At 47.1% G+C, this 22,171-nt stretch overlaps 2 protein-coding genes across 2 annotated transcripts in view; both read right to left on the minus strand.

The window, feature by feature from the left end:
* Positions 1 to 659: 659 nt before the first annotated feature.
* LOC121833300 lies at positions 660 to 4,533 on the minus strand. The gene is made up of 4 exons (XM_042286472.1): positions 4,276 to 4,533; positions 2,706 to 2,772; positions 1,956 to 2,154; positions 660 to 902 (listed from the first exon to the last, which is right to left on the minus strand). Exons 1-4 carry the CDS (start codon positions 4,531 to 4,533, stop codon positions 773 to 775), a joined length of 654 nt encoding a protein of 217 aa, XP_042142406.1. The 3' UTR covers positions 660 to 772.
* Positions 4,534 to 5,191: 658 nt separating this feature from the next.
* The window catches only part of LOC8052053 (Down syndrome cell adhesion molecule homolog), a 244,907-nt gene continuing 227,927 nt past the window's right edge, over positions 5,192 to 22,171 (minus strand). The window contains exons 18-25 of the mRNA XM_042286473.1: positions 21,355 to 21,425; positions 18,393 to 18,651; positions 17,357 to 17,449; positions 16,171 to 16,392; positions 13,888 to 14,045; positions 13,680 to 13,824; positions 5,650 to 5,723; positions 5,192 to 5,230 (exon numbers count right to left, since the gene is read on the minus strand). Of these exons, the coding sequence (XP_042142407.1) occupies positions 5,192 to 5,230; positions 5,650 to 5,723; positions 13,680 to 13,824; positions 13,888 to 14,045; positions 16,171 to 16,392; positions 17,357 to 17,449; positions 18,393 to 18,651; positions 21,355 to 21,425 (1,061 nt within the window). The remainder of the gene's footprint in view (positions 5,231 to 5,649; positions 5,724 to 13,679; positions 13,825 to 13,887; positions 14,046 to 16,170; positions 16,393 to 17,356; positions 17,450 to 18,392; positions 18,652 to 21,354; positions 21,426 to 22,171) is intronic.

The following is a 22,171-nucleotide window of genomic DNA, read 5'->3' on the forward strand; positions in this document are numbered from 1 at the left end:
TCGGCACTCGGGAGCTTCTGGTCAAAATGTTCAACGAGACGAAATGTCCATCCAGTCAAAACCGCACTTAAGTCTGACTGATGTCAGACTTAAGTGCGGTTAAACCTACCCGTGTAATTAGGTATTAGTGACAACGCTCTCGCAGTTCTTACATTTCCACGAAGAGTAAAAGTATATCTCTTTCAAAGTAGTTAGCATTTAATACAACAGACCGTTAAAAATGACATTCTCAACACAGATCCCAGGCAACCTTTTCTTTGGGTAAGCACCACCATACTCTAAGCAATAAGCGGCAAATGGAAAACAAGGAGAACAAGAAGAACAACGCCTTGTAAACATGTTTATTTGCAACCTCAAAACATAAAGTATAGTTTATTTATGTACAATATTTTCAAACTTCAAATGTACAGCTCTAGTGCACACGTTGTTTGCGTCTTCATGTGCAGGTACTGGATGTATAAAAAAACAATTTGTTCTTTCAGAACGGTCAACGCTCCGTTTTTCGCAGCATACCTTGAAACACTGTGACACCGCTTCCTAGAAAACAAAGTTCGACTCCAACACAACGAGGAGTGAGTGTATCGGCGCCAAAACGATCACAGGCGGGCTTCCACTGCTGTTGTAGAAAAAAAAAAAAAGAAGCAAAGTGCCCTGTCTCGTTGACGAGAAGCAAAGCACCGGCGTAGCTTCGACGGGGCCGCCATGATTTCGTTTCAGACGTCGGCATCTGGCTTGTTCGCCGATTCGACGCGTAACCGTCGCTGACTTGGTCCTATCTCTGCACTGGAAAATGTCTCGAGGGCATGTCGCACTCTGCTTCGGAGAGTTCGTACGCCTCCACCGCAAAATCCAGCCCACTTTCACGGGACACCATGTCGCCTTGCTTCATCTCGTCGGAGTACCTGGAGAGGGCAATGGAAGACATTTTTATAGCCCAGCCATGAGTTTCAAACAGGCACCTTAAAGACCAATTCACACACACCGTAGCGTTTCTCTGCGTAGGTTAAAGGGTATTTTGCCGAGAGACGATTGCCAGTTACCATGGCAAGTAAGGATTACAGCGCTTAGTTGGCGTTGTGATTTCCAGTCGTATTGACGGAAGTAATACGTAGTTAGACGCCTACTGTGTGAATGAGACATAAAACAAAGGCGTAGGCGAAGACATGCATTTTTAACCCCTTCTGTTTCTGTTTTTTTCTCTCAGATTCTGCTTCGAACCTATTACCACTAGATTATATTTGACGCGTCGGCTTTGCTGGGTCAAACCAACGCATTGTATGTGCTTGGCAGGTCTACTTGCGTAGTCTAGGGCAAAATGGTGGGGATTCAGTTAGGTGTAGAAGACTTTTTGAGACGCACCAAAACGCCCCAAACCCATAAGACTACTTTCCAGCACACATAAAACAGAGACTCTTCTTTATCATAATCTAAAACTAAAGACACGGACAAGCTCGCCCGCAAATTTTGCTTCTCCCTCTGTAGTTATTTTAATACAATACGTGTAACCAGGCTTTATTTAGGCCAAAGCGACTGGAAAAAAAAAATAAAGGCGACTGGTGCCGTCTTTACACTAAAAGAGTAAAATCAATAGTAAAAAAATTTAATCGAAATGTTATCATGCATGAAAATGAAATGTCTTTTAATCCCACTGATAAATTCGGGAGCCAGAAAATGTCCAGCTTATTTAGAACTGCACTGGGTGTTTCTACACTAGTGTTTCTGACCTTGGGAGCTAGCTATATTTGGAGGGCGATGTCTCGCTCGCTAAATTTAGCAGGCATGTGAAGGTTTTACGCGTCCTTCGTTACGCTGATCTTATCAAAGCTAGCCCTATAACACATCCGTCGTTAAAAGAAGTAACTTTTGCCATAAAACAATGACAATATCTCGATAAAGATGTTTTCAATCATTCCTTCGGGAAGCAGCGAGCCCGAATCGTGAACACTTTGAAATACCTCCTGGAGTTGAGCTTGTGGAGCTTGCGTTCCGCGTAAGGACTGTCCTGCTGGCTCCAGTGTTTCTTCTTGGGCCGGGAGTAGACGTAGGACACGTTACCGCTGGGGTAGCCTTCGATGATGCTCATGGGTAGGTGCGACGACCCGTGGTGCTGGTGCCGTAGGCTCTTCCCGTTCTCCGGAGGCAGGTACACAACGGCTGTAGGAAGACACAGCGAACCCCGCGTCGTTCTCTAAAGCCGCTGTGACACCACTCACACATCGCCCAGAAGACACGCTGCAGCCTCAGGCATGTTCGAAGAGCGTTGCTTCACTCTTCAGACTCATTTTTTTTTTTTTTTTATGGAAAGTGTGATAGGATAAAAAGAAACACGCCTCAGACACCAAACAGCAGACGGTCTTTTGTACGATGCATTAGCGCTGGGACCTCGACTTTAGGGCGTTTCATGGAAACGCTTGGTACCATGCCCCACGGTATAACTGCTATCACCGTCTGATGGACTAACGTCTTCTGCCAAAGCTACGAAATGCGAGCTCTCTCGCACGGGAGAAAGCACGTGGTGCCTTTTTTGAACGATACACAAGTAGAAGCAACACAATACGGGGTCTCTAACTGGCACGTCATACGACGTGGCAACCCATAGCCTTAGCTGTAGAACATCGCGGGAGCGTAAACCTAAGTCACAGAAGCACCAAAGGCGTTTCCAGTCGCCCCCCAGCCCATTTTCCCCCACAAAAATGAGACCTTACCTGGCTTAGAGTATATATGGTTTGACAGCAGCTCCGTCGACGATATCAGGCCGTCGTGGGAATTTAACTGCAACAAAGATAAAACAAATTGTGTGGTTTACATTACACAGTTACATTCTAATAAAACGTACAATTATACTAAAGTTAAAGCACTGAGGTATTAGAATACAATATTATAGTCCCGATGTTGAACCTGCTGGAATGGCTGGGTCTTAGATTGGGTACAGATTATTTTACTCGGAGAGTTAGCTACCTCGGGGCGTCACGCCATTGGCTAAGAAGGTCTGTCCTGATGAGACATTCGACAGTCACCCTAAGACAGCTAAGACAGTTTCTCCATGATTCCTAGTGTCTTGTCTAAATAAAAAATAAAAACAAAAAAACTCAAAGCAGATTCGACGATGGGCTTGAGCATGGAGAGCCACTTCAGTATTTACTCCTCTCTTGCTTGCTACTTAGACCTGTGGTGCCCTGTAACAATTTCAGTTATTGGTTTTTGACGACGACAATACAGTAGTATCTTTTAAATGCCTTGCGATGTCTCGACCAATTTTATTAATTAGGACAGTGGTTTTCAGCCACTGATGTTTCGCGGACCCCTTATGGATCGGCGGATACGACGGAGGACCCCGTTCGTGGTGAGATTTCATTCAACGAACCACGCGGGACTTTATTGTATAGAAATTGCGAGTATGCTTTTGGCGCAGCAATTTGAGGAATCTACGACTGTAAATATTCTCGTTTCCCAAAATAATCGTTGAAATATTTTGGATTGTTCCACATTTGTTCGCGTTTCGATTAGTTTTTTACGCACGCATTCCGGGTTTTAGCGTACTTCCTCGTAAGTTTGCGTTTGGCCGTGATTGAACGCAATCTGGCCGCCTGTGATCAGTTTAGACAAGATAGCTGCCATGGCAACTGAGGTCCTCGCATTGAGCCGTAGTGGAACGCAAGGTGTCGTACGCTAATATCTGAAGCAGGCTTTAGTGCGCTTGTGCGTACATACTCGTTTATTTCTGGGAGGGCTTTGTTGGCACGGAGGTAGGAAGCTTGTGGAGCCGACATTACCCCACCAGAGGTGAAGCCGGTGGAGACTTCTAATTTAGAGGGACACGCCCGCAACGATGGCCAAAAAACGCACAAAACCCAGATCGGCTATTGGACGGAAAGGACACCCCTGGACACCCTCGGGGGCGTTCTCAACTACCGCAACGTGTACTTGCGGCTTCACTTGAGGTCATTTGGCTGGCTTGAGCCGGTATGGCGCCTCCCCTTCTTCCTACCCGATGGTTGTCGGTTTAGACGAAATTCCGCTCTGAGGCAAGACGCCATCACTCCTGGACGCAGCCAGCTTCGCATCGTCAGCATCGCTGCCAGCGCTACATGCAGCGTCGCACAACGAGCGCAACAACGCCAAGGCGGACGCGTCTGCCGTTTGGCGGCGTCTCTCGTTTGAGCTTCTGCTTGTTTTCTGCTAGGAACGCGCCGTCGTGCATTCATTAAGGATGACCTCAGGTGCGGAGCTCGCATTCTCGGAGGTATTTTCTGGGGGTGACAATGTCTTCCTTACCTGCGTCTGTGAACTGGGCGGCCTCCTGAGGAAAGGCACGTCGTACGTGTGCTGCGTCTGCAGGTCGGCCTGCTGCTCGTCTTCCTGGACGTCGCCCTCGTCCAGAGGCCCGGCTCTAAGCCGTCCCGTCGGGGCCCACGTGTCTTGCGGCTGCTGCGCCCCGTCCGCGTACACGGAGGCTCGGCTGCCGGCGTACGGCGAAGGGTAGTAGAGCTGCTCCCGGGAAGCGACTTGGTCCGGCTTCTCCCACACGCTCATGGGCACCGTGTCCACGGCCTTGGTGTTCTCGGGCTCGTCCAGGTCGTCTGGGGCGGAACGGAACGGTGGCAGGGCTCGAAGGGAGCTCGGAAACGGAGGGGTCACAGCCTGATGGCGAATCCTTCAAGCGCCATGTCATATTTTTAGGGAATTTATCCAAGTTCGCCGTTGTTGGGACACGCACTCTGAGCGTGGATTGGACACGAGGGTTGCGTCAGTGTTCGGCGTCAACTCGGCTCGGCTCGTGTCGAAAATCAGTTTTGCGTCAGCGCTTTGTTTTCGATGGACTTCGTGCGCAAGAAATGATGTTTGCCATTTTGCTCGATGTTCTGTTCACAACGCTCCATTGCACGACCTAAGATAAAGTGTGTTGCTAGACAAAGTTAAGCCTAACGCGGTTTTACATAAAATAACTGGCAGGTTTTTAGTTCTGGAACTCCTCTAATGCATGGACTAAGATATTTACGCAGCGATTGTTTGAATTTGTTTAAAAGTGTCGACTTGTGGTGTCAAGTTGCACAGTGATATCATGCGTCCTGACGTCATGCGACGTGGTGAAGTGACGTGACGTTACGATGTCAAGTCGTGGCGTCACGTGATACATTGACGTAACGACACGTCAGGCCACGTGGCGCAATGACACGTAAGCCTCGCAAAATCACTTCCTGAGAACCGGTATATCGCTCAGCCCGGACAACTGGGAGAGCGAAAGCTGAACTGATAAAGGATTCTTATAGACCTAGTGCTATAATATCCAAGCATAAAGGAGAGTGCAGAAAATGGCGTTCCACGCGCCGCATGCCCACGCCTGCCCTGTGTAAACCATTTGAAGTAAGTATCCAAAATAAAGAGTAGACAAACGCGCGTGCAAGATGCCCATTGGTTTAGGCATTTGCTTTAGAAAAGATACTACTGATGACGCCAGCACGTGCGGCGAATGGAGCACTATTCCCTGCATTCTCCTTGATGCTTAAGTAATTTAGCAATAGGTCTATTGCCGGAGGCAAGTCCTGCAAGCGTACCTGAACTCGGTCGTTGGGCTGCGGCCAGTCGTCTGCGAGAGAAGACGTAGCAGACGACAGCAGACACCAGAAGCATGACAAGCAGAGTGCACACGATGGGTACGATGATGCGGATATGTCGGTGCTGCGAATCCACGGCTTGAGTTGACCGGGGTGGTGGCACGGTACCTGTGAAACAGAAGCCTCTTGAGCCACGTACGGCGTTCCCGAATGTAGGGCGTCTTTATACATACGCGTCTTTTGTAGCGATAGGGCAACTAAAGTCGATTTTATTAGCAGAAAAGGATTTTGCAGAGCCCAGTTGTTTTCTGGGAGTTTCGTTTTTAAAACGTACTCTCTCTAGCGTCTTTGGACGTGAGCTCATAGCTGTGCAATGTGGTGTCTTAAAATTGTACCCAAAATTATAGTTATACCAACTAGTTTCGTGAAACGAAAGTATTAAAAGCATGCTACATAAAAAAATGAGAGACGTTTACAACTCCCTGTAACGCCGAATTAGAGCGCAGCTCTTGAGGAGAAGGGGAGGGTACGGAGGGTACGGAGGGGACGGTATGTCCCTCCTACTCATTCGTACCCTCTCCTCCTCATTTCCTCCCCCTCCCCTCCTCCTCCTTCCTCTTCCTCCTCCCTCTTTTTCTCCTCCTCCTCCCTCCTCCTCCCCCTCCTCCATCCCCGTCCCCCTCATTCTATCCCTCCCCTTCCTCCCTTCCGCGCAATGCATCATGGGAAACGTCCCATAATGCAAAGCGCGGTTACGCCAAGCAGCGACGGCGACATCGACGCGTTACAGTTACGGCGACGCCGAGGCGTGACGCCGACGCGTTACGGTTACGCCGACGGTGACGGCGACGCAGACGCCGCTCAAGCCAGAAACGGGCGCCTAAGAGCTGCGCTCTAAAACAAAAGAAATACAAAAATGGCAATAGAGCCCTTCCGAAATTCATTCTGGCAACTTTGATCACTATCATCATCTGTGGAACGGCATCTGTGCCGTACCAATGCCGGCCTTCTAGTGACTGATGAAGGCAGACGTTGAAGATGCTCCCAAGCGGATGATGTGAGGCCTGTGCATTCGGGGGTTAGTAAGTACGATACGACGTAGGAATGGAATACAAGAGCTATGTTAGCGCTCATTTCTAAATCAGATTCAGTAAATCTGCGGGTGGCACACAATCGGCTTTAAAGCCTTTTGGCGCATAGAATTGTTATCGAGGCGTCTGTGTGGTGTGGAGCTTGTTCTCACTGCAGGTTCGTTGTCACCATCGAACTGAAAGTGATCGAGAAAGAACCACACATTGAGTAACTCCTCACCTGCCGTTGACTTGCAAAAGTGGCGGTGCCCGATAAGATACATGTTCATTACCGCCATTGATGTGACAAAACCTAAACTGCTATGCGAACCACCAGATGGCACGGAATTTCGAAAAGGGTCTATAGCTTTCGCAACGGAAACCTGCCAGGTAAAAAGTTCTGCTGATCGAGGGCTGGGCTTAATATATCCAACAATATGTCGCAATAAGCAGGAAAGGTCATGAAACACGGAAAAACACATTTCCCAGATTCAAATGCTCCAAAGCCTCCAGGTTCGCTCCGCCTCTGCTGGACCGTCCATCAGCAAAGAGAAAATCCATCGACTTCAGAGCCTCTCGGGTGGCTCAAGATTATTTATTCGGAAGTTTTATTTTAACTCGCCCTGGGTCGCATTACATATGTCAAAGGGCGTGTTTACTTTCGTACAGGTATAGACAGACAAAAAGGCACTCCTGTGGAATCATTAGAATGTTCCCAAATATCTTTTACTTAGTCTTGACAGTCCAAACTTCGTTACCACGGCTAGTCTTCATCCCCTTAAAATTATTAGACCGCATCGCCACTATACTTCGCCTTACCTGACATCAGAGCACAGTCAACGCTACGTCTCGATAGGCCCTTTCAAACAGCGCCAAAAGTGCAACGTCACTGTGTGTGTCTTTTTATTGTTTGTTCACCATAATCAACTTAACCAACCAAGCGTAGTAAACTCACCGTTTTTGTTTTGTTTTTGTTTCTGGCAAAAGTGCCGTTGCTTGTGCATCTTCTTGTCTTTGAATTTGCTCTTACTGACGAAATAAAGTATAAAGTCCCCACATTTAACAAAAGTAACATAATTTTTCAAAGAATGCCGCCTGCAGTCTTGGGACAATCCAGGCGGCAACATTCTGCATATACGCGCTACTGCGACATCGTCAGAAACTTTAGATCAAAAAGTGCGCGGCGAAGGAGGGGGGGAGGAAAGAGTGAGGTGTTGCCATCCTTTCAATTTAGGCGGTTTAGTCGGCATCGCTTCAATTTTCACATGACCGATGGAGGAGACGCCACGTCGTGGAAAATACACTTAGTAAAGAAACAGGGAGTCGGCGTCTATAGAAATATGAAACGTAAACTGCCGCGCTCTGGCAGTTAATATATAAAACCGAAGAAGAGCAATTAAATGCACATATTTTGGAGTTGCAAAAACACGTTAGGTCGGCGTCCTCGGTCCTTGTCGTTCTGATGCTGTTTTGCTTGTTCAGGCGTTTACGAGTCAAATCCTCACAGGACACCTGGTGCGCCAGTGCAAAAGATTGTGATTTGAGGCCACCATTATCAGGCAACTGAGACATAATTTGCATTGTGACAATACCGCAATTAGCAATCGCGGTATGGCAGACACTTTTCGAAGTATTTGTGTCGGCCTCTCCGATGCCATATATGAAGGTGCGTGTATCAGGAAATGCGAACTGAAAAGTTGCATCCACTTAATGAGTACATTGTATCGTAAGCAAAGTAATCTTATTCGCTTTACTACAGATTTCAAGAACTAAAATAAATATCAATTTCGGTAAAAAAAAGAAACGGCTTCACAATAGCGCGGATTCGATCGTGTGGCGATCAAAGACGTCAATCTATTTCTAGGGTTCATGTCCCTGACAGCCAGACCGTTTCGATAGCTTCCTCTTCGCAATTTTCGTTATCGGAAAACGAGGGCATCTGCCGTCGTCCGTTCACGCTTCGCAAAGATAATAAAAACTGGCAAAAAAAGAAGACATTAAATAAAAAAAAAAACTGCCCTTTCGTCCTCTCATATAGCGTCTAAAAGAAGAATCAAAGCTAACTAAAAAACACAGAAAGAAACAACAAAAGGTCGGTAGTCAGAACAATTGTTCATCGCCTTCTAATCTGATGTAAGCATCGTACAAGACGGCGCCTTTTCTCTCCGCAGTTCAAATTTAAAACTTGGTTTTTTTTTTTCACGTATATTTCTTTCAACTTTTAACATATATTTTTAAATAACGAAAACGGTAAAAAAAAAAACTTGTATTATAGTGTTACACGGCCGAGCAAGCGCTGCGATTCCTTCATGTTCCTCAAGTATTTTTTTTCTTCACATTTTCCACCCTGGTCTTTCAGAACAAAAGTCGAGATTGGGATCCATCTAACCAGATTTTTTTTTACCTTTCTTTGGCAAGCCTATGTAAAACTGACCTCCCCACCCCTCTCCTTTTTCCTCACATTTTTTTTTGCTTTTTGTTCTGCTTTTATGAACTGGAGAAAAAGCGAAGACGCTGAAAGACAAATCAAAGTCAATATTTCCATTGTAGTTCTTTCAAAAGGCATCCTTTTGTTCTTTTCGTGCTCTCCTTTTCTTAGCGATATGAAGGCAGTATAACGTAAAGCACGGCATCTCATTGTTCGAATCGGGAGTCCGGCCATGCGCGGCATCCTTTCACGGGAATTCGTGCTAACGTGGCGTGAACAGCGCGCATCGCGGACGGTGCACCGCGTGTGCCCAGAGAGGCCTTTGTGCCTAAATGAACTCTCGGAGGAGATGCCTCGTTAATTTTACTTCTTTTTTGTCATCTTTTTGTACGATCCCCAGACAGCCAAGTTTGCGCCAACGCTGTGTATACATATCGATCTTTACCTAGATAAATGAGTAAAAGTAAAAGCAGGACCCATATACAAAAGCTTTACGACTGCTGGACGTCGCCGATGTCCAGAAGTTTGGCAGTCCCAACGGCCTTCAAAAATTTTCTTTGGAGATATTCAATGACTGTTTTGTGGCTTTGCCACACGAGCGCGAGAAGAGCCAAAGTTATTTCAATGATAAATACATAATCAACCTTTTGGAGACTGGAGATTGAGCGCTGACACAAATTGGTAACGGCGTCAGCGTGTCCAGTCAATGCGTAGAAAACTGCATCGGACCAACATCTTTTAGAAACTATTAACTTCTAGAAACTCGTAAAGCCCGTGCGCTTTGTTTTGTTGCGTCAGCTACGTCACTGCTCCTATAGACCAAACAATGAGAGCTAGCAAAGGGTTTTCACTGACGAGCGTCAGCGAAGATGCTGAGGAAACACTCCAGGTGGCCCATAGAAATAATTATGTTTCCATGCGCCGTCATCCACGATGCGCTCGGTCTTAGCGTCAGAGTTGGAACTGTGTTATAGGTTGTACCTGACGACGCAACTTTACCAAATGGTTGGTGGCTCGCAATATATGTGAGTTAGACACTAGGTGAGCCAAAGCCTCCTGTATACTCACAAAGCCTGGCAGTTCGACGACGAAGCCACATAGTGGCAGGTCACAGATTTGGAGCGCGAGGATCTGGTAGAACAGATCATCAAAGAGCCATTTCTCGGGGAACGTGGACGTCAGCGCACAGCTTTTGCAGCGGCGAGGAGCCGAAACACACTTGTTCGCTCGGAAGAAGTGCGTTTCGGTGTCTCGCCGCAGCGGGGCGCCAGTCACGTAGCTCTCCTCTCATCGGTTGTCTGTCGATCGACCTTTTCCATTTCGGCGGCCACTTTTCGTGGTGTTCTGCCAGGCTTTTCCTTGGTTATGAGTGAGCTATCGGGCGACGTAGAAACCCGTTCAAAATGCGGAGACTTCTTCCGTCGGCTACCAGAGCCTCTGTGTGTTCGTGTGTGTGAATGTGAGGATGGATGCTATATAAGTGCTGTGTGCCGTGGTGTCGGGAAATTATGCCAGAAAACCGAAGGTACAAAAATTCTTCTTCCCAACCATCGAGCAACGGCGTATACAATGGATTGAGGTAATTTCGCAGAAAGATGTTCATGTCACGAGCTCCTCGAAGGTCTGTTGTTTTGGCGTCTTTCTGTTTTATCCTTGCACTCTTGCACTTCCGAATTCTCATTGTTCCCGGTAGGGTGATAGTATAGTAAACAACTCCGCTGTTTTCCTTGGTCCCAAGGAGGCGCGGTAGGTTTGTTTACAATAAGTTACCACTTCCAAGTGTTTTGAAATATTTTGTTTCTTTCAGCATGCAAGTTACTTGCGCAGAGTATTTTGCTTTGTAATACAGCTGTTGCATTCGACATCACAGACCGTGATTTTGCAGCTTCGTCGTCCAAGACTTCTATTCCGAGCTACGTATAGCTGGATATGTCTTTGTGCCTGTGAAGACACTAAAGTGTGAATACCGCAGGGCACATATGGTCTTGGAGCAGACATTTCCTCACAATGCAGTGGTTCATCTTTTGACAGATACCTTAAATAGCGGGGGACTGCACTTTCTAACACCAGTGGTCATCCGTGTGGTAAAGCACGCTGAGGTTGTGAAATGGTAAACCAGGAGTGGGAGGGCAACGGGACGGACCACCGAAAGCGTTGTCCGTCCCCTTTTTTCCCCGATCCTAGGTTACTATATTAGTTCGGTGCAAATTAAAAACCAGTAAAAAAGGCCTTGCAGGCCCCCTTTAGAGGACCACCGAAAGGAAATGTTTCTAGCAGTCTGACTGGGACACGTGTGCAAAAAAAAAAAAAAAAATTACTAAAAGAAAAAAAAAATGTTGGAGCAATATCGACCGCGCGAGGCGCGATTTAATCGGTATTCACCTTCTTTCCACTTGTTTTCTTTCTCGGCATTTCGAGCGCGTGGAAAAGAAGTGGATCGGCTTAGCCATCACGTTGAGGTGGAGAGACTGTATAACCATTTCGTCGAGGTGGAAAGAGCGTTTGATCATTCCGCGACGTCATGGACTTTGCGCGCAGAATTTGCAATAACTCTCGTGATGTCAATATTGCTCTAAATTTATTTTTCGCGTAAACTTCATTTCTTGGCACACGTGTCTCAACCAGACTGCTTAAGAAAAACATTTTCTTTCGCCCTTTAAGTTGCGCACCTATATTATTTTCGTATATTTCGTTAATTACGAAAGTGGCCGTCCAACAAGTGAAGTGGTAGGCCAGGTGGGATCCGAACACACACCTCAAGCTATGCGCAGGCTGTCGCAGCGAAGCGGCGTAAACGGGTTGCCCGGGTGGGTTACCACGCGCCCCAGTGAGAAACCCGCCGTTCCCCCTGTGCCTTCGGAAAGGGCGACCCATTTTACAGACGATAGTTCACGCCGGGTGTAGAGTCCGCAGCTGGGGCATACGCGCGTAAGTTATTCTCATAACAGCATTTCTTGAAAAATAACCTGTTTTATCAACGCACACAGAAGCTTATATTGTAGAAAAATCACGATTAACGTGATCTGTCGTTCACAACATCGGCCACGACACGTCATAATAGAAATATATTGAAAACATAAATCCTTGCACAGTCCACACCTGTAGGTAGTCCGCATTGCGCATTCTTTTAAACACGTATAGCCAGTGGCTTAAAGTCATGAATATACGTCACGTTAAACGGAAGCTGTTCACAGGCTCTGATTGTTCTATATTCTCAATCACCTCAAAAACCGCAGCGAAAGACGTTTGACTCCCTTTCGAAGCATTACTAATATCTTCATTTGTGGGGTGAACTAGGGTATGTATAGGTGCACCCTCGAATAGCTATACGTTATTTTATTTAGACTTACAGATATCAGACGCCAAAAGCATCGCTTCTTCCCCCGACAACGAAATCTTGCAGGAACTACTTTCTGCAGCGTATGAACGATGCGCCGAACTTGGATTGTTCCTGATGTGACAACGAGCAACAGTTTTGAGTTCAGCTAGTTGGTACATATGGAATAGGGTCAGTTGAACAGTTACAACATAGAAAAACCGAGAGAAAAAGTGTGTACCGCTGACTATCAACTTCCTTGCTTTATTACTTCGTCTTCCTTTTTTATTTTTTTTTCTGTAACTACAGCTAGGGATAAAAACCACCCCCATTTCTAGGGCGACACCGGAATGCATATGCACGCGAAGTAATTGAAGCCCTGGTCATTGAAGAAATTGGTCATACGTTCGTGAGCACCCCGTCGATCACGATCTACGCAAAGGAGAGACAATACTTGGGGTGTGGCACGAGCCGCTTAACATCCTAATGGGTGCAGCGCGCAGACAAGGGGATGGTTTTTATCACTAGCTGTAGTTAGAGAAAAAAAGGTAAAAAGAAAGACGAAGAAATAAAGCAATCAAGTTGTTAGTCAGGAGTGTGTACGTATTGTCCTTTCTCGGTTTTTCTGCGTTGTAACTGTTCAGCTGACTCTCTTGAATGTGACAACGAGTATTTGCGCCCAGATGTTTCGGTGGCGCCCTCTCGTGGTTTCCGTTACTGACGTCATGATCAGGATGTGTCTCTTTGTGACGTCACGAGTTGTAATTCTGACTACTTATTATCCTTTGAAAAGTACAATTTCGATGGTGCCTTTAGGAAGCACGATGGAAGCTCGGAGTCGTCACATTCTCACACCAACACCGGCAAAGTTGACACTGGGCTCATTATATTTACCTGCATCAACCTACACCGGTGCAGAAATGTGTAGCGCGGTGCAGAAAAGTGCCGGGCAATGTACTTCCGGCTCTGTCTTGAGATACGCTCCGTTCGTACATCGAATACCGCAGTGTGTACCGAGTGCAGCTGGCGCAGGAGGTGAAGATAATTATAACACAGCCAGTATGAGATTTCTCGTCGATGAAAGCAAAAACCATAATTCTCTTCTCCCGTTACGATTGGATATATTTATAGAGAGATTGTGATGTATTCATTCCTCGAATAAATACATTTTCGCACTCACTCAAAATGAACCTAAATATAAGCGTAATAATGAGCGTTAGGTCAATCGCGAATGCCGACTACGGCGTCGCTTTTGAGTAGCGCACGTCGCCAACAGGCGGCGTTGCCTCGAGGCGTTCGGCGAAACTCACCTCCGGTCAGCGTGAGCGTCGCAAACACGTATTCGGCCTCCGTGGAGCCGGCCTCGTTGTGCGCGGTGACCAGGAGATCGTACCAGGTGGCGGGGGTCAGGTCCCCCAACACGAGCGTCGTGGCTGGGAGATGCGCCTGCTGCGGCTGGGACTGCTGTTTCTGCTGCTGCTGGCGGCGGGATTGGTGCTGCGGCATTTCGGGCAGGACTCTGGCGGCCGCCGGCGTCCACTCCCGAGCCGCTTGCTGCTTGTAGAGCACCACGAAGAAGGAGATCGGGCAGCCGCCGCTTTTCCAGGAGCTCAGCTGAAGGGTCGCCGCCGTCATGTTGGTCGTCACCAGGTCTTGCTGCTCGGGAGCCACGGGCGCTGCGATCCGCGTTTTGAACTTAGAGTTACGACGTTGTTTTTATGGCCTTTTGCATCGTGCACTCTGGCGGAGTGCTTCCGTGCGCGCCTAAAGTTCCACCCTTGACATCGCGGCGCTATGGGTTGATCTTTGAAAATATCGTGAAATCGCCGTCACATTGCTCATACATCGTGTAAAGACAAACGCGGTGTTCTCTGGAGAAATTATGACAATTAGGCCTCAAGCATGTTCGAAGCTTCGTAATATGTATGCTTCCAGTGTGACAATTCTCTATGACCAATGGCAAATGAGCGTCGTACCAGGAAGAAACCCGAACAATGCCTGCAGATTGTATGGTCAGCACGATCGAGGCTTAGGAGATATATCAGTTATGGCCCTCCGGGTTAATATATTCGCAGAGAGCAACTGTACGTTTCGGTTTTAAGTAGGCATAATGAGCGCGACGCAGTTGGCGTGACCACGTTGTCCTCATTAAAAGGTGAAAAGGCGCGAACTAAAACAGGACGAAAAAAAAAAGACACGTATGACACGGATAAGCGCATGTTCGTTCGTTTTTAGTTCTCCTTCTGTTCGCGCCTTTTAACTTTTTAATGAATATGTACTAGCCAGCCCGAATCGAAGTTTTATTGCGTCAAGCTGTCCCCAGTTTCTTTCTTGTCTCGTAAATTAATGACCACCCAAACTACTAGCAGCATGACGAAGTTTGATCACTGGAGCAAAGACTGACGCTCTAAAATGTACAGCCCGATCTATATTAGAAGAAAAAAATAAGAAGACTGCCGATGTTTTGTTTGTATTAATTTTGACGTGCGAAACACATACTTTGGTGTTTAATTCATCCATTAGTCATATTGCGTTTCGAAAGATGCAAGAAAGATAGTCATCACACCTAGGTTTTCTCTTATATCTTAACGTAATGTTTTTGTCTTATAATTTCCTTGCATCGAGTCTTCGAAATAGCCGTGGCAATGGTATACAACGGCCGCTCAATTTTGAGCATAAAAGCGCACGTTGACAGAAATACCCAGTTACCTTCGATACTCGTGTTTCTAAGAAGCTCATATTCGAGTCTTCCAACAAAACGTTTCTGCGGTCAGATTCTCAAGGTTGTTCATCTTCTTGAAGATAACGGAAATTAATATTCGCTCTTGGTGGCTCAGCGCAGAGATCGACGTAATAGAGAAAAAGAGCCAGATCCTCTGTATTCATACACCAGCGTCCGTACGTCTATACTCCCGCGCACCATTCAGTGATGAACATTCTCCTTCCACGGCGCTCATCTCAGAAGCGAAATCGGCGTATAAAGGCGGTGAGTCTTATGAAAATCAGTCGCTACGAGCTTAAATGCTCCGCTATACTCCGACGTTGAAAGCATCGAACGCAGCGTAGCACACAGCGCGCGTCTTTGATTGGCCTGCGAGCGGGAACTCGATATCTGCGACCAATGGCATCTGCGTACCCTGCGCTATTCCACATTTGCTAGGCTCAACGTCAGAGTGCAACGAAGATTTAAGAAACACAGGACCCCGAGAAAAGTATTGTCACTCTGCTGCCTATAAGATTGTTGCATGAACCGGGAAGAACACCGAGGAACGAAGCATGAAAACACAATAAGCTCTGTCCTGCCTTTCTTAAAGACCGACGACCAGTTCGCGCTTTCCACTTTTTCCTCGCTTCCTCCCCTCCTTTCACACTGTCGCCCATTGTCTGTTTCCTCCTCCCCCATACTGAGGAGGATCTTCTGCCTTGCAGAATCTCAAGTCTGGGCGTCGGCCTTTAAGCTCTGTGATTATATACACCCATTCATGTTCCTGACTCCGCGAACAGGCGGCGCTGACTATATAAAACGGAGCAAGCGCAAATTCTTCTAAAAAAGAAAAAGACAACAGCAACAAGTTTTTGCCTATTTATAGGAGAAATAATAAAACAGAAAGAGGACGAGACGCAGACGGGCCCATTTTTTCTGTTTTATTCTTTCTGCTAGAAGTATACTATAACACGCTCGTTACGAAAGTGTTTTTCGGCGCTCGAGCAATACCTCCTGCGGGCGAAGAGGCTCGTGAACAAGTAATAGCTGGGCACACGGGGGCGGCCGAAGATGCGCACGATGAAATGCTGACTCACTGGATCCGTCCGTCTTGGCGTGCACGGTGTTGCTGCGGGGCCCCCTGCCGGCCGCGTTGAAGGCCACGGCGTAGAAGGCGTAGCGCCTGCCACAGCCCAGGCTCCGGAAGGCGTAGGCGGACCGGTCGGCGCCCATCTGCACCTCGGACCACTCGCCCGACGACTCCGAGGTCAGCGCACTCGGGTTCGGACTCGCCTCGGTGCGTTGGAAGAGCACGAACCCTGAGACGTCACATGCACACTGTCGTTTTCTTCTTTTTTTTTTTTTTCTCGCGTCGCTACTTTAGTCACCTCCTAGCTTGGCATCACTTTCTGCAATCTTAAATGTACGGTCACACTGATAAGAAATCGTGCGTAAGTACAGTTTGCAGACACTACCAGAGGCTATTCCTTCCCTGTATGACATATGGATGAAGCAAACACGCTCCGAACATACCCGAGGCATGTCCGCAAACACGTTTGCCATCATAACTGTAAGGAACGTCGTGTCTCTTGTGTGACTTATAAACAGTGTGACTTTGGCTTAACACAACACGAGAGCAGTCAGAGCTGCTAGGAACTGGGAGGAGTGGCGCGCATTTCGCGAAATACATTGTACGAAAGTGTCCAATAAACATTCGCAAGTATATAAGATGGTACAAGACTTTATATACGACTTACAAAAATATCTGTATAGGTCCCGGTGACTTTATCGGACATATTTTTAATAAAACGTTTACATTCTCTATGGAGTGTTTCGTCAAAACATTCTGCTTCTTTGGGACTTTGGAGTACCACTGTTGGCGTTCACCGAGTGAATTAGACGCCGAAGAAGCCGAATCCCTACCATAATTAATCGCAAAAAAAAAAAAACTAATTTTTTTTTTTTGCGTTATGCGTACGGAGGTTATTCTCATCAAAATCGTCCTCCCATTACAATAGTTTCGTTTCACCGAACAAATAATAGTCAGAGAGAGCGAAAAAATATTAAGTATTACATGGTTTTGCCACACTCTACTGAGCTGCGGACCCGCACATCAAAAGATATTTATAATCCTGGCACAAGATTTGAATGGCCGAAATTTATATCAATAATGTGTATCGAATAGAAGTTATAAAAGCCTAAAAAAATACTAATTTCCGTCAACCCCATTTCCGATATTCTTGTAGTCTCGCTAAAGCCAGAGGTGGCTTTGGTTCATCGTACCGCTTATTGGCTGCTCCTTCGCCACTTCCCAACTGAGGTGCACTGAAGACGACGTCGACGACACGAGCTTCAGAGATGGCGCAGTCGGCGGATCTGCAAAAAAGTCCAACAAAAAGTTCGGTCTGAAATAATAACAAGATGTTATTTAAAGCAGAGTGGACAACTAAAAGCACAAGGACACGATTTCATTAAACAAAGTTGGGTGGTACTATATCTTTGGGTATTTGTGTTAACCTTTTTGCTTTAAAGTTTTAAGATATTTAAAAACGAGCCAGTCGCGGCTCCGCGCTAAGTATGGTGCACAACGAATGTCCATGACTGAAAACAGGAGAGCCGGCCAGAATGCTAGTCCACCGGACGAGAGCTTGACACTTTGGCAAACGAGCTAGCGAGGCGACACCCGCACAAATATTATACCGCTCAACTGACTCTTCCTGGAAAAGCGTTCTCACCCACGAAATACTATGTGCCGTTTTGCTTTTAGGCGCTGCTGCACAGGTACGAAGAGTGAGCGTCATCAGCGTTTCGATCGCACAATCAAACTCCTCGATCACAGAAAGTAATAAGTCGGCGCACAGAAGAACAGTGTGAATCGATGCTCGGTAAAATGAAAGCGAGGTGCTTTCGATTGTCATGCGACAACGCGAACACACTTCCTTCTGTTGGGTTCTGCGCGGGTTCTGCGTCGAGGCCCCACAAGAGCCAGTGAACGCCTGCTTAGGCTAATACCACCTAGAAGACAAGGCCTGGACCGTTGCACCCCTTACGTCATCACTAGTGGATCCGTGCAGCGCCGCCTGGCCTGCGTCAGCGTCGCTGCTAGCGCGTCGTGCAGCGTCTCACAACGAGCACGACGCTAGCACAGGGCGGCTCAAGGACACACGCGTCTGCGGCTTTGCGACGTCTCTCGTCAAGCTTCAGCGTGTTTGCCGCTTGGGGCAGGATCCTCTAATGATGACGTCACGCGCAGGCCTTGCCTTCTAGGTGGGACTGCTCGGACCCACAGGCATCGCATTACAGGCTAGACGTGGCTTGCCTATTTCGAGCGTCTGAGAGAAGACCTCCTCCGACGAAGGACCGGCGCCCTTGCCGTTGAAGGCCTGGACGACCACGCTGTAGCGAGTGTTTTTGCGGAGGTCGTTGAGGTCGCACTCCTGGAGGCCCGACGAAGACGAGCCCAGAGAGGTCGACGCGGCCTCTAGGGTCTTGTAGGCGTACGACTCCTTGGAGTCGCGGACTCGGTAGCCCACGTAGTAGCCCTGCACCGTCCCCTGGGACTCCGATTCGGACGGAGGCTGGGAGAGGCACACCCATTCGATTAGCAGTCGCTGGTTGATTGACCAATTCCACTCATTGAGTGACCGGTTGGTTTACTGGACCATAGCCTCCTCTATACTCACAGAGCCTGGCAGTTCGACGACGGAGCCATAGAGTGCTCGGTCGCAGACTAAGAGCGCAAGGGTCTGGTAGCACAGAGCATCATCGAGACATTTCTCGGGGAACCTGAACGTCAGCGCACTGCTTTTGCAGCGATGAGTACCCGAAACACGCTTGTTCGCTCGGGAGTCTGTTTCGGCGTCTCGCCGCAACGGGGCGCCAGTCACGTGGTTTTTCTATCATCCATTGTCTGCCACCCCACCTTTTCCATTTCGAAGGCCGCTTCTCATGGCGATCTGCCAGGCTTTGTCAGTATATAGGAGGCTATGACTGAACACATAATAGATCATTTTCCAAACCTTATCAAGCAAGTTTGGTGGTCGCAAGTTTTAGGGCACGAAACTTGTGATGGATTCCGTGTCTTCGCCGAACGCTCAGGCTCCTCCCCAATACGCGCTCGGAGTACGTGCCGAAAAAAATGGTGGACTAGGATGATTGGCACAGCAGCTACTAGATAGATAGTGCACTTTTGAAAAGGCTTTTAATATTGAAGGACTCTTTGTTAGCCTACATGTAATGTCATCTCACCGTGCCGGTGGTCATTCCTATTTGTTCTTGCTGAGAAAATTCGATAAATATTTGCTGAAGAAGGTACGCTCTCTGCAACAAGGACACCGCAGCAGACGCTCATGTGACATCAGTGCAAGACTGGTACATATTTAAGCGTGTAACTGAGTATCTAACTGTTTGTTACTTCGATGATCGTTTGACTCATCAATCGATATATGAATGGATTGAATGGTTGGACGTCTTATTGAATGAATCTAAGGTTTATCAAATAATGCATTGTTCGCCTAGTTACACTCTAATTAATTACGACCTCGTAGCTCTATGATACTGGCTGCTCGACGTGGTTTTGCATGAGAACTACCTGTTGAACTCGAAGGTTGATGAGCAAAACTTCGATTTTTGATTTATGAAAATTATAGGTAAGACGGTTATGTTGAGCCAACGCGAAAAGCTCGTATACGGCAGGTCTTGGTATATAAGAGAACAATAGTAAACTGCTATAGCATGATCATATATTCTATCGGGGCAGACTCAAATTTGAGTCTGTCCCGAATAGTGAACATAGATGCAAGGTATTTCCTTTCTGAGATTCACTCTGTCTACTGAACGTTTCTCTTGTCCCACGAAAGCAAGAAAGTATCAAAAGATGGCTGAGCGACCTCAGAAGTAGGGCGTCAAGATAACCGCTTGCGTTTCTTTCAAATGCTTAGCTTCGCCGTGTTCCCGACAAAAGTAAACTCTTTTCAATAAAACTTTGGCTATTATGCGGGCGCTTTTCCAGTGGCGCCCTTTTATGTTTCACAAACAGAAAAATAAATATATATATATTTTGGTTTAGCAAGTGCTTGAGGAAATAATGTATTTTTTTAACCACAAAAGTAAATGACGCATGGCCAAAGGATTACTTTCCTCCCGAACATAAACCATTAAGAGAGGTTTTCACAAAGAGGGGTGCTCTTCGGGGAGGAACGTGCGTGATGTCAGAGGTTGGCGAAACCAGCGGGACGGACGCCTTTCCCGACTGCACTATTCACACGAACGGCGGAGAGTCGAAAGGGATTTCAGTGTTATCAGACGCATTTAGCGGTCGCACTGTCGACAACACAGGCTCGGTGCACGCTGACGTAAGTAGGGAAACGAAGGCGTACATGAAACAGCTAGACGCGATTATGGCAAAAGCGCTGTTAGATGCCGAACACGACAAACTGCTTTCTGCTAAAGCAATAAAGGATGCTTATTGGATAGGTGGATGCAACACAAAGAACGTGGAATTCAAAACAGGTTGTTGGAGTGGCCTGAGAACGGCATTGATAAATATCGAAGGCTCCTTCGGGTGCTTTGAACGACACGCGGAACCGCGTAAGCCGCAACAAGTTAGGCGATCCCGATGCCACTGCCGGTATCCCGCTGAGCAACTTCTATAAAGTTGCCAGACACGCGAAGAAAAAGACCACCGATTGCGAAGAGATCCCACGCCAAGGCGAGGACTGTTTCTGCAGTCCCAGCAAAAGCTCCGCCCTCCCCCTGCCCTGGGATGTCAAGAGCGGCATCGCGGAACATGCGAGACATTAAAACCACGTGATGCGCTTCTCGGGGAGCAAGGGAAGGGGTTTTTCTTCAGGGTGAATACACCTTTAACGTTCCGAATCAAAGCTTGCTATTATCTGCTTCAGAAGCTGTAAGAGATTTCTGGATGTTCTCAATGATAAAACAACGGCCGACAGAACCCACGAATCCATGAAGGTGAATGGCGTCAGGAACCGGGGGCGGCGCTGATTTTCATAATAAACATTTCTGGGGTCGCTTGCACCTCTCGAAGAAAATAACGGTAAGCTCTAAAGTTTGGACACCATGTCCGGACTGCTAGCGCTGCATTAGGTTCGAGACTGAGCGTCTGCTCACGCGTAGTTCGTTTTTGCGTAGAAAAAACAACACTCTAAGTGTCTATTCCCGAACACCCGTTATAAGGAAAAGTCTGGATTCTGATAGAGAACGACGAGCTCTATCCGGTCTTGAAACTTGAGAAGAATATACACACGATGCGGCCTTACCATCCAAGCAACGCGGAGACTGCGGGAACCAGTCGGTGTCACTTTGATATCTCGCGGTGCGCCGCCAGGTGCTGCGAAAGGAAGGGGAGGGCACGGTGCCAGTCAATCTGGCTTGGATCGGAGCATTCTGCTACAAGTCACACGTTCGATTAATTGGTGCAGAAATGCCATATAATCTTAACACGTAAAGCGCGCCTGGAAGTGACTGATTAAAAAGTTGTTTATATGTAGGTTTTCTGCCAAAAAAATACATCATCCTAGGAAAACTAAGGTTTTTCTGATGTTACGCTCGTCTTATCTGTGTCGATTTTGTATCTATCTACTCCTCATAATCACACCATGCTTGGTGGTAACGCGTTTAGTTAACGAGACAGTCATTGTTTTTGCTGAACAAAATCGCTCATCCGCGGCTTGATACTCAGATGTCATGGAAGGTCGGTATGTGCTTTAAAAGGAACGCGAGCAAATTTAAGTTCGCATCTGAAGTTCGAACAATGAAATACAGGACGCGCGTACAGCCATTCACGGGTTCAATAATTTTGTAATCAGCGTTTTTCATGCAGTAGCAATTGCACGAACACATGCAAGTAGAGAATTTGAGGTCAATAAAATCGGTATTGGGATTTAATGTAGACATATCTGACAGTGCAAAACAAGCTTGTCGCCCGCTTTGATAAGGCAGCTGAATTTTTGGAACGCCATTCAAGGCAATGGTTTGAAACAAACCACCTGAAGAGTACGGAACGGAGGTACTACTTTGCTGAAGGTCCCTTCTGACATATGTTAAATAAACGATAATTGTTTGCGCGATGTTAAT

This window comes from Ixodes scapularis, unplaced genomic scaffold (genome assembly GCF_016920785.2).
Source record: "Ixodes scapularis isolate PalLabHiFi unplaced genomic scaffold, ASM1692078v2 PGA_scaffold7__128_contigs__length_106722199, whole genome shotgun sequence".
Taxonomy (NCBI): domain Eukaryota; kingdom Metazoa; phylum Arthropoda; class Arachnida; order Ixodida; family Ixodidae; genus Ixodes; species Ixodes scapularis.

Excerpts from the sequence above, each read along its gene's own strand:
- LOC121833300 (XM_042286472.1), bottom strand. The coding sequence starts at position 4,533 with ATGAGCGTGTGGGAGAAGCCGGACCAAGTCGCTTCCCGGGAGCAGCTC. Across the intron at positions 2,773-4,275 it reads CGCCCAGTTCACAGACGCAG|TTAAATTCCCACGACGGCCT; the intron begins GTAAGGAAGACA and ends TCTTTGTTGCAG. Across the intron at positions 2,155-2,705 it reads CCATATATACTCTAAGCCAG|CCGTTGTGTACCTGCCTCCG; the intron begins GTAAGGTCTCAT and ends GTCTTCCTACAG.